At 42.3% G+C, this 12,305-nt stretch overlaps 1 protein-coding gene across 1 annotated transcript in view; it reads right to left on the reverse strand.

The window, feature by feature from the left end:
- The window catches only part of Peli2 (pellino E3 ubiquitin protein ligase family member 2), a 145,021-nt gene that overhangs the window by 7,267 nt on the left and 125,449 nt on the right, over positions 1 to 12,305 (reverse strand). The window contains exons 3-4 of the mRNA XM_034499095.2: positions 10,775 to 10,876; positions 1,007 to 1,201 (exon numbers count right to left, since the gene is read on the reverse strand). Coding sequence (XP_034354986.1) covers positions 1,007 to 1,201; positions 10,775 to 10,876 — 297 coding nt within the window. The remainder of the gene's footprint in view (positions 1 to 1,006; positions 1,202 to 10,774; positions 10,877 to 12,305) is intronic.

Genomic DNA, 12,305 nt, shown 5'->3' on the forward strand with positions numbered 1-12,305 from the left:
GCTGCTGTGCTGCTTTGATGCCCCTCCTGCTTCCTGGTGACAAAGCTCATGTTTTGTCCATGAGGCAGAGCAGGGATGATCAAAGCCCTGCTTAGTACAAACCCATCAGTCCCAGACTTCCTAATGCCCCACACCACAGATGTCGGAAAGCTCAGGGGAGGGTGGCACACTCAGAAGCAGACTTCCCCCTCCTCTCCACCCCCAAGTGGCTGGTGTGCCAGCAGAGACACTGAGCAAGACATAAAGAACCCAGTCCAAGATGTCACAGGGTCACTGCATCAACCTGTGCTGGACTGGCCTTCCACAGCACTTCCTGCCATGTGAGACAATACATTTTCTCATCCTTTAGGTCACAATGGACAACTGCTCTCTGCAACAATATTCTGATTCAAGAGGTATTCGTATCAAGATAGGATAGTCACTAAAGCTTTTGGAGTTTGTTGACCAAGATATTCCATGAGGGAAGAGCCTTCTCTTTGTTATAAACATACCACATACAGGATGTGATGTAGTAGACATTCACCTTTCAGTGACAATTGTTCACTAACAATTTCCTTTGTGCTCTAAAGGTTAAATTTGGCCACTTATTTTTCCCTTTGAAATAAGCCTCTCAAATCTTCCATAAATGTGTTATACATAAGGCTAACATATACTCCTTTGAAATAATTACTGCATACATTATAACTGACACAGCAAATACAACAACAATAACCGAGTAAGCTACAGAGTTTCCTTTTTCTGAGGCAGCATCTCGCTATGCAGTAAGGTTGGCCTTGAACTTATGATCCTCCTGCTTCTCTCTCCTGAGGGCTGGGTGCCTGCGGCCAGGCTTCAAGTTATCTTTAGGTTTTTACCACTGTCTTCTAAGTCTAGTCTGAAAACTAGAACTTCAAAAAAAAAAAAAAAAATCTAACTACAGCCTCCATGCAAAGAAACCTCCCCCCACATTAAGTAACTATCAGTAGTGAGTGTGAGTCTGAAACCAGAATATAGTCACAGTACTTACTCCAAGGAATATATTTTTGGAGGAATCGAATCCTGCTGCGAATATGCGTGCTGTGTATGGCTCGTTCCTGTCACACACGATTCTGCAGGCGAACCTGGAAATGGTGCTCTGTGTGATCTGGGCATCGTCGTTCTGACCACCGGAAACCGTGTCTGTGACCACGAAGTCGATGGGGCTTTCTGTTGACCTGCCCACCTGAAGAAACCAAACATTCTCATGACACACATAAAAAACATCAGGCTCCGTGTTGCATTCACAGAACAGAGGCCCAGAACCCTGTCAACCTCACTGTCTTTGCTTAATCAATTGCATCCCCTTCCTTGTTATCGACGAGAGAAATTACAATCAATATCAACCGGATCTTTTAAAATGAGATGTACACACCTCCCACCTCACTCCACATGCTCCGTGTGTATGTGTGCAGACCAACATGCATAGAGAGGCTAGAAGACAACCTTTCTGTCATCTTCAAAGATCCTGTCTACCTCCTGAGACAGACTCTCACTGCCTGCTGTTCTCCAGTTAGGCACGGCGGGCTGGTCAGCCAGCTGCAGTAAGCCTCCTGTTTCTGCCTCCCTGGCACTGAGATTATAAGCAAACATCATTACCCTTGGTATTCTTTGTGGGTTCTGGGACTTGAACGTAGGTCCTCATGCTTGAGAGGCAAGCAGTTTACCAATTGAGCTATCTCCTCAGCCTGAGATGAGTGCATACAGATGCACAGTACTGTAGCTAGTATGCTAAAGACTAGATTCCTTGATCTTATTCATTTTGTTTTCTACAACTTTATGTCTGTTAGTCTACCAATTTTAAGTGTCTTAATACGGTGTCTTCCTTTCCTTGGTAAGTTGTCAAAGATGCCAAGAGATTGTACTTCACTAAAATCTTAAGAGTTCTAACAGCCTTTCCCGTTCAGCAGATTCCTCTAAAACAGGTTCTGCTTTCCCCTGTGAACTACAGACACATTTGCTTATGAGTCGGAAAATCCTCAGGATGGGACATTAAACATTTATGTACTGATGCTCCCTAGGTGTTTGCCTGGAGGCACTGGAGAACATGGCCTTCAATCAAAACCATTTACATGGAGATGAAGAATTCCTCACTAAATAGGCCACTAATGCTTTGCCTGAAAACAGAGCCTGGTTCAGAAGCTGGTAGTGGGATGAACACATGGGCCCCCGACACGTATGCACATAAGGTCATGAAAATCAATTTCCAAGGTGTTTTTATTCTGATCGTGAATTCTATCTGAAAGATAAGCAATGTAAAATACATGATTTTTTTTTAAAAAGAAAATCCAAATGAATAAAGTAAAAAGAAGAGATCTTCCATCATCTAGCTCCGAATGCTTCCCAGGAGTGTCACTAGGTCCTTTGTAAATTTCTTCTGTATGTTCCCTTGCATCGACTGCCCCAGTAAAGCCAAACAGACGTCTGTTTTCTCTTGTTTTCAAATGGCCCGTAATTCCTTGTTCTAATGACATGTGCCTGGGATAAATGAGGTTACTGGTTTCACTGAAATTCATCAACTTGAGCAGGTATAGACTGCTTAGTGGTATGCATTTCAGGTTTAGAAAACATACAACTTTTTAAATAAAATTTTACATTAGAGATGCCATAAAACCACACCATCTAATTCACCCTTCTAAGGTTGTGTAACCTTCCCTCTGCTGGGCTTCTTTTCAACATGCATGTGTAACTTAGCTCTCCTGACCAACAAAGCCTTGAGTCTTTTTGCTGTTGTCATTAAACTTGAAACTACTTACTAACAAATTTCACAATAAGCTTTATATATGCACAGTTCAAAATAAAAACATCCAGAAACACAGAATGAAAGCATGGCTCCCTTCCATTTAAAAATATAGTATTTCATATTTGTTATCTGGGAATTTTATGCACATCTCATGTGTTTTGATTTCATCCACTCCCTATTCACGACACCAGCCCTCCTGGACTTCTCTCCATATCTTCATCTCAAATCCCAACTTCCTGTCTTTTTTTTCCCCTTAGACTGGAGTCCAGTTACTGATGCCCGCATGGTCACTGGTGAAAGGCATGGTCACTGGTGCAAGGCATGGTCACTGGTGCAAGGCATGGTCACTGGTGCAAGGCATGGTCACCACCCTCAAAGAAAACTGACCCTTCTCTCCCAGCAGCCAGTGCTGTCAACTGCACCTCAACGAGGGTGAGCACCCTGTGAGTCCCTCTAGCATCTACGCAGGAATGACTAACTAGTTTGGCCTTGTGGAGGCAGGCTCTAAGTTTCTTTTCTTTTTTTTAAAGTTTTATTTTTTAAAAAGGTCAACAAATGTTTCAAATATTTGATAAATACAGAAACATAAAAAGGAGAAAATATGTTTTCTTCAAACTGAGCATCATACCTCACTCTGAACTTTTATTCTAGAATATGTCTAGGGTTAAGAAGCCCTGCACTTTTCCTGGGTCCTAGCATCCATCAGTCTTAGAGAAGAGAGGTGGGACTTCACACACTCTGGGTCCTAATGTCCATCACAGTCTTAGAGAAGACAGGCAGGACTTCACACAGTGTGTGTCCTAATGTCCACCAGTCTTGGAGAGGTGGGATTTTTACACACTCATTTGTAAGCTAAAAGTGACTGCACTTCTAAAATGCCACACACTGCTCTTAGACGAGTGGGCAAAGGATGTGTGACTGAAACCCACTTCGCAGCCCCACCCCTTCATGTCTACAGCCATTACTTCCCTCCAGGAGTGCAACATCGTGACTTTCCCCCAAGTCACTAAATTCATGTCCCATGATTCAACTGAAATTGACTTCAAAGACCTGAAATTTTATTTCAACTGAAACATTCTGCTAGGATCAGTTATTTTAAGCCCTGCTCTTATCTGGCTGGCCATATTATGATTTATCACCTCACCTCCGATTGCACCTTATCTCTGAGGTACTAGTATGATTTTCTCCTTTAAGACACAAGCCTCATATTGATTTGCCAGCAAAGAAATTTCAGCTACTTTCTTACTGAAAGCCCGGTTGGTGTGGGAAACCTGCCGTCCGTCTTTTCTTCTGTTGGATCAGTTCCTCCTTCTCTTGCAGGCCGTTGTATAGACAAGCCCAGAAGCCTCTGAATTTCATCTGACAGTTGAATGGTACCCAAGCCAAGATGCCTCTGAATTCATGTGCTATTCATAGAATGCTGGCAGGCACTTGGAGAACGGCTGGAGTGAGAGCTTCGCTCACTATCCTTCAAGTTTTACATATAATCAAAGTGTATTTGTTGAAGGGGCTCAAGAAGACAGGGCTGAAGTGGCAGAGGCCTCTCTCGTTTCTCCTCTCCCTCCCTCTACACATTTATTTTCTCACTTTCCCCATGTGACACAGAAGAATCATGGCTGCTTCTATCTAGGAGCTCTCTCTCAGAGGTGCCTTAGATGCCAAGGGAGTCCTTTCCCATGGCTCTGCTCCAACAGTTTCCCCTGAATCTTCACTCACTCCTTTGTTTTGGATCATGAACTCATCAAACACACACCCTGGAGGACCCTGAGCTGAGATTAAAGGCACAGATCTGTTCTGGTTTCTGTTAAAGATTTTAGCCTGTCACTGATGATCTTTTTTTTAAAAAAAAATGAATATTAGAAAAAAGACCCTTAGCTGAGACCATCTGAGCCATGCTGAACTGCTATAAAAGTTTCCATGGCTTGGAACCTTCTCCTGCCACCAAGCATCCTGCTGCCACAGTGGGCACAGACCCCTACTGAATGTAATACGCCTTGGAAAACCACATCCACCTGATCAACTTCCCTTCTCGGCCCAGGCCAGCTGTCTTCCTAGCTCTCTCACTTCTGGGGGTCAGTACACTGCTAACCCCAGGCTACAATCCTGAACACATCTGCCCCTGGTATTTATCCTGCAAACACGTTCAGCTCCCCCCCTCCCCCCCCCCCCCCCCACCTTCAAATCTCCTTCACTAGCTCCAAGCTCTGACTCTTCTGGGAGCTACCAGCCAGCAGATCCAATCTATCCTCTGTCTAGTGAGCACCTCTGGTGTGACCTGCTCTGAACAAAAACTGAGAGCCTGCAGCCCCTCTCTGGATGGCGATGGCTGCCATACAATTTGTTCAATCTAAAAATCAAACCCAAGATCTGTCCTTGGTCTTTCCGTGGTCCCTCTGTACAACCCTGTCACTGTAGTTCTGGAGCATACTTAAATACTTCCATTTCCCCTCTTGGCTCCAGTTATCATTGTAGACAGGGATTCTAGTTTGTTCATCTAGCTCAAAACATGTAACTTCTGATGGCCTTAGGAATCCTCAACCATAAATTAATGCTTGTTGATACTTTATAACTGAGTGGTTTGCTACTGAGTGGTGTCTCAGTTCCCAAGATCAGGGAAATCTGTTTTCCTATGGTCAAGACCCAGAGGTTGAGAACCGCTGATGAAGTTCCTTCTTTGCAGGTAACAGCACCTTACTCTTCCCATCTGTTTCTCTCCCTTTACTTCCTTCCTACTTGTCTCTGTTCCTGTCTTGGAGCTCTGGCAACTCTATGTTTGACCTGGAATGTCTGCTGATGGCTGGGTGGTCTATCAGCCTTCTTGGACTTGTTTGATTATATGCAGTGTCGGACAGAAGTGGACTGTTCATTCCAGGTAAACTGAGTCTCATCCCTAGCTCTTTGTCCTCTGAAACTAGGTGAGTATCTGACATAGCAGACTCCATATCTATACCTAGATAAGATATAAAAAATGATGGAAGGATTCTAATGGTGTACCAACTTTGTGAGCAGACACATGTGCGCGCATAGGACAATTTCCAAAAGTAGTAAGTTTAAAACGCAGGTATTACTAAACCAATACCAATGCTAATTAAATGCTACCACATACAGCTATAGTAAAGCACCTAAGCTGAGTCTCCTAGTCTCACAGGCAGGGCACTTGGTTCTGCGTCTCCTCTGAGCGACAATGTAGGGCCCCCAAGTCTCCTCTGACTAACTCAAATTTGTTTTACTTTCTCTTTGAGAGCTTCTTTTGCTTTCTTAATTTATTCTAACCCTAGGAAACAACTACTAAGATCTTGCTTGCTTCTATGAGTTCAGACTCTACCATCCCTAAATCCCTAAATCCACACCTAGCCCTGACAGTTCATGCTGACACTCCACAACACACACGCAACCTTGACACCAAGCTAACGGGTGGCTGAAGAACATAGCCTATGCTGAAGCCCGTTCTTAGGATTCTGACTGCTGCTGTACTGTTTGCCAGTGACAGACTTTGAACGTACAAACTTGTTCAAAGGAGGAAAAGCTGGGCATGGTGTTGTATGCCTTATCCCAGCACCCAGATGGTAGACAGAGGTGGATCTCTGTGAGTTCATGTCCTGCCTGGTGTACACAGTGAGACCCTGTTCAAACAAACAAACCAAAACAAAACAGAACTCCTAACATGACTCTGTTCAGTAGACAGTAAGTGGTAGGTAATACAGGGCTGGAGAGACATCAGCTGAGAGCACTTGCTGTCCTTCCAGAGAACTTAAATTTGGTTCCTGGCACCCATATAAGACAGCTCACAACCTTCTGTAACTCCAGTTCCAGGTCTAAGCCCTCTCCTGGCCTCTGCAGCCACCTGCATACAGATGGCATAGACTTTCACATAGAGACACATTAAAAACAAAACAGATCATTTCAGGAAAACCCACAAATGTGGTGTCTTCTTAAGAAACTTAGTCTTGTTTGTCTTGCTTCTTGCTGTAAGGAGGCAGCACTGGGGTGTGTGGAAAACAAAGACCTGAAGCTTACTTCTGCCACTGTCATCTCCGACCTCAGTTTAAGATGCACTTCACTTCAAAAAATCTAGAGTTTTCAGGTTCAAAATTTAGAGGCTATACAAAAATTAGTCTTTTTTCTTTTTCTATCTGTGTATGCAAAGGTATAAGTGCATGTTTGTGTGTGTGTGTGCACAGAGGCCAGAAATCAATGCCATGTCTTTCCCTTTGACTTTCACTATTATTTACCCTTTGCGTGTGGATGCATGCGTGTTCGTGAGTGCATGTACACATGTGAGCATGTGTGTATGTGGGGCAGAGGAGGGATGAGTGATGGGCATGCATGTTGGGTATTGTGTGGAGGTCAGAGGACGACTTGCCTGAGTTGGTTCTTGCTAACTTTGTAGCTTCTGGGAATTAAACTCAGGTCATTAGGCTGGATGGCAAATGCCCTTAGCAACTGGGCCCATTGCTGATTCTCTTTACCTTATCTGGAGGATCTCTTGCTGATTCTGAAGCCCCACCAACCTAGCAAGGCCAGCTGGCCAGGGAGCTCTCAGATCTGCCCAAATTCCTTACATAATAAAATAAAGATGTCAAGATGGCACTGCCATCCCTCTGTGATGGCCTCTGAGGAGATGGAGATCAAGTACTAGTGACACGCACTGTGGACTCAGGGCGAGTCCACACTGCACCCTTGGCATTGCTACATATTGGCAGGTGAAGAACTATCGATTTTATTAGATCTTGAATCTTTTTACTACTGTAACAAAATGAAGCACTTGGAAGTTAGTTGAAAAAAAAAAATCCAACTGCATCTTTAATTCATTCTGAGAAGGGAAAGGCGCAAAGAAGACCATACTGGTCCTCAAAGGATGCTACATGGCTGTAGGGACTTACTCAGGCTTCTCCTTAAAGGGAAGCACCATTTCATGCTCTGGCACCTGCCTGACCACTTCACGTGGGACAGACAGCAAGCTGTTGATTTAAGGTTGGGAAAGTATCAGTGGCAACTGTCAAACAGTCACGTCCCTCTCAGTTATGACTGAGAATGCTTCCAGCCCACTTGTAGTATAAAAAGGCTTTGCAACTGAAAATGTGCACTTTCACCAAGCATTAAACACCATTATAAAGTTCCATAACAATACTGACAGGAAGTACGTGCCCGTCCTTGGCATAACAAGAGCCATTTAGGTGGTGCACGGAATGGCCCAGAGAGTGGAGATGCTGTCAATACTGTGTATAAATAACAGATCTTGCTTCTGAGTTTGAACTGGCATTTGAACAACTAAGCCTGTATTTATGGTTCTGTCTGTTACTTAGGACGCAGCTGTCGAGAGCTGTTTAGCTTCGCGTGGTCTGCAAATCTGCACCCTACCTCCTACTCCTTCCTTCCTTCACAAAACTAGCTGCCTAGTAAATGTTTTATTTACCCTTTTAGAGACTTTTAGTGACTTAAGTATTGTTTCAGTCATTCAATAACACCAATTTTAACAACACAGTATTTAATATTAATGTAATATTTAGCATTATTGCTTGTATTTAATGCCATGATTTAATTGTTTGACACTTTACAGTAAGCAGTCCTAACTAACTCTAATATTAGCAGTAGGACTCACTATATGCACTGGCCTTGATATCCGCTCCATCAATCTGTTGTAAGCACTGGGTCTGTACTCAGAGCTTTTCCTTGCTGAGCACGATGGCCTGCGGGCTCCAGTGCACTGCTGACCCCGAACTTCTGGCATGGGTCCCAACTGGTTATTTCTTAAGCCATGAACTGTGTACACTGTCATGTTGCACAGAGGGAAGGATATCCCTGGGATAAGTTTGTGGGAAGAGAAAAATTTTTCCCATGAGAAGATTGGAGTTGAGTCCGAGTATGTGAACAGTTGAGTTTTGTTACAGCCATTTGCAAATGTCTGCCCCACTGAGGTTAGTCAGTTTATAAAGCGTAGTAGACTCACCTATCTCTCCCATACTTTTGACAAGTCTTTGGGTTACTTTTGTAATCGAGCAAGAGAAAAGTAATGTTCCTCTACTAATTAAAATCACATATCCTCTCTTTTTTTGTAGGTAAGATACAGTGTATTTTCTTATTTTCTTATTTTAAAGAGCTATTTAATGTCCTTTTTAAATGAATAGCTGCTATATTCTTTGATGGTATGTCAATTTGAGTGTATGTATTTTTATAGTTGTTTTTAGGAATATCTTATCTCTTAGGACCTCAACTACCTGTGACATGAATTGAAATATTTCTCTCATTTATCAGTTGCCTTTTATTATATTTTGTCTATAAAGAAACTTACCTAAAATACAAAGCTTATTTATAATGTATTTTATGTTTTATGTTTCAGGGTTAGGAAGTTTTAACTTGAGTAATTCCTACAGTAATCACTTAATTTAAAAAAATCTGACCACTTAATCATTTGGAATTTTATAGTGTTTGCGAGGCAGTTTTCCTTTTCAGCTATTTACCGCAATTTTAATCTTAACTTTAATCAGATAGCTTATAAAGACAAATATTTCTGCAAAAATTTGAGGACAGCTTAGAGAAAGGAGACACTTCTGACAGAGCTGGTCCTTCTTTTTAGTCAGAGGTGTTGAAGCGCACGTGTGCTCTGGAGCTTTCTGGTCTACCCACCCTATCTACGCTGAAGTTTGTAGTTACCTTCAGTTTTTCATTAAGAAATGTAACTGTGAACCAAGTAGCTTTGTGTTTAAGTCATGTTTCATATTCCTTAATCATTTAGGCATAAACTAGTGGCAGTGGCTGGGCCAGTGGATCTGATGGTTTATGCCACTGGTGCTGCTGTGACCTTGCCCTGTGCAGACACTGCCCTGACTCTGGTGTCCAGAGCCACTTCCTCACAAGGTGCTCGGTGCTGTACTGCCAGTTACTCTGCCATGAGCCCACCTGTGCTTAGCGATTTTAATACAGCTCCTGGCTGTGTATGGTTCTCTTCTGACAACTGTCCCTGTTTTGTTCTTGCTCCTTTGTAAAGTCTGGGGAAATGGATGCAGGATGGGGACCAGCCGCTGGCGTCTGGATTTGCTGTCTTGAGACCCCACTTTAGCTTTCACTTTTGTCTGACTTTCATAAGGAAGCTACACTGTGAAAACAAAGCCTGCTAACCCTCCTTCCCACCTTACCCCGCACGCTCACACTCACTCCATCCACAGTTCCCTCCCTGTGCAGATGTGCAGGTCTTGCCTCCGAGGCTCACCTTTGTGTCTGTCTGTCTGTCTGAATCCATGTTAAAGCTTTCTGTTGGTTCTTAAGTACTGAATCTCAGATGCATCTTCTAACCTCTTTCTTTTCAGCTTCATTGGTGTTTGCCTCTTTCTTTCCTTCTGCTTTTGTTTGTTTTACTTCTAGACTCTGTAATAGGCCATCAACTCTTCCTATGCCCATCCTATAACTTAAGGTCAAAGAGCTTTCTGAGATAAGCATTTGGTAATCTGACTATCAGTCTTTATCTTCTTAAAATTTAATTATTATGAAAGCACTTATGCTTCACATTTTCTCGAAGACTGTAAGGCACTTACCACATCACGTGTTTCTCCATACACTGTTCCAATTACTTCTGGAAGCCTCCAATATTTTTATGTCTTCCTTGACTTGTGCCATTTAAAAAGCTCGTCTATGTTTGTTTTAAAAGTGGCTGCCTTTACATTTTTTTGTGTCTATTGTTAATGCCTATTTTTATTACATTAAAATTGATGAAAAAATAATGAAGCCATGAATTTGAAGGTGAGCAGGGATGGGTGTGTGTGTGTGGGAGAGAGAGAAATGCTGTAACTAAAATACAATCTCAAAAACAAACAAGCAAGCAATCAAAACTACCTCAACATATGGCCTTATAATTTTCTTTTCCCCTTTAGAATAGGAACAATTTTTTCATTACTCTCACCTCTTCTCTCCCCCCAGCCCCCTGGCATGACTGAACGGCACTGTGGCAGATGTTCTGGTTAAATGTCAAAACAACAAGTTAACAGAAATGGGACAGTCTCCATTAAAAAGACTGGTTACCTGAAACATGTCCGTGTCTTTATCGTGCGTGTACTCCACCACGACAGTCTGGTTCCGTGACAGAGTGTAGGATATACTGTGTTGACCTTTGCAGCTGATGGCCTAATTGTGAGAGGGAAGAAAAGAAAAACTCATTTAAATCTCATCTTAGCAACTGGCTTTGCTTCTGTCACAGTTCAGTCACTTCTCCACCAGGAAAACCCAGCATGAGGCAGCGTCATCCCTGCGGTCAGAGCCTGTCCCCATGCTCCACCCTAAAAGGTTTAGTTTCAGAAAACTTTGTCATATACTCTACACAGGTATAAAAAAATCAGTTAATTTGCAACCCTTGATTTAATTATATTGTCAGAAAAATATATACAGTCTCCTTATTCCCGAACTTAGTGATAGAACTTTTACACCAACCATGGTGATTTCTTTAAATTTTTAAAATTTCTTTCACACAATGGATAAATGAATGGGACTCTGTCACACTGCTTCATCTGTGTTAGAGAGATTATTATAAGCACAGCAAAAAAGTCACTGAAAACACTATTAATATCCTGCAAGGATGCCTAAATAACAACGTAAAATTCTACCTCGCAGTTGTGTCTGACTGGGTTCCGCATCTCAGTCACATCTTGTATGAGCAATGCCACACTCACACGTTTTAGATCTTAAAATGTAAGACAGCAGGACTGGGTGGTACTTTACAGAAATCCCAGTGCTTGAGAGGTGGAGGTAGGAAGGTTGGGGGTTTGAGGTCAGTCTGGGCAACAAAGCAAGAGCAAGAAGCTCTCTCTAAAATACAACTTATTTGTAGTTTTTCCCTGTTTTTATTTTTATTTTTAAAAAACAAACAAACCCTTTCTCAGTGATCTACTAGGAACAGGAGGACAAGACACTGCTCATTGTTTCCCATAACGATGCTTGAACACGTCTTAAGTTGTAGTCAAATGCTTTTAATATTTCTAAATTAATAAGGGAATTGATTTAAATGATACTCTGAACTGTTTCAATTACATTTTCTCTAGTACTTGAACTTATCTTCATTTCTATTTTTTTATTAAGCATAATAAATAAAACTTTTAATAAGCTGCCCTATTAAACATTTATTGAAGGAAGGCTCTGTCTGAAGAGCACAAACCCTTCTGAAGTAGCTGAGCATCCACAGCTGCTCAGAGCAGTGAGCAGCAGAGAATCCGAGTCACAATCAACCTGGTGACCCCCAGATGTTACTAATATCTCATGAGGAGCTCTGTGACTGACCTTTTACTCTACAATGCTTTATTAAGATACTGCAATTGCTAAAGGCAACAGAGCTCTTTAATATGGCCCGGAATCTTAAAACCACTTCTTATTTAACACTACCAAGAATAGTCTTCCAACCAGTCACTGGATGAGTCAGACAAATTCTAACGTAATGTGAACATATTCTATTTAGGTTAAATCAAAGTTGCTTTATTAGTTTGGAAGACACTTAATTTAATGATATTGCTAGAGATATATCCACCACTCCCTTCCCCCTCCCCACCCCCCCCCCCCCCCCGAA

The sequence above is a fragment of the Arvicanthis niloticus genome, chromosome 3 (genome assembly GCF_011762505.2).
Source record: "Arvicanthis niloticus isolate mArvNil1 chromosome 3, mArvNil1.pat.X, whole genome shotgun sequence".
Classification (NCBI taxonomy): domain Eukaryota; kingdom Metazoa; phylum Chordata; class Mammalia; order Rodentia; family Muridae; genus Arvicanthis; species Arvicanthis niloticus.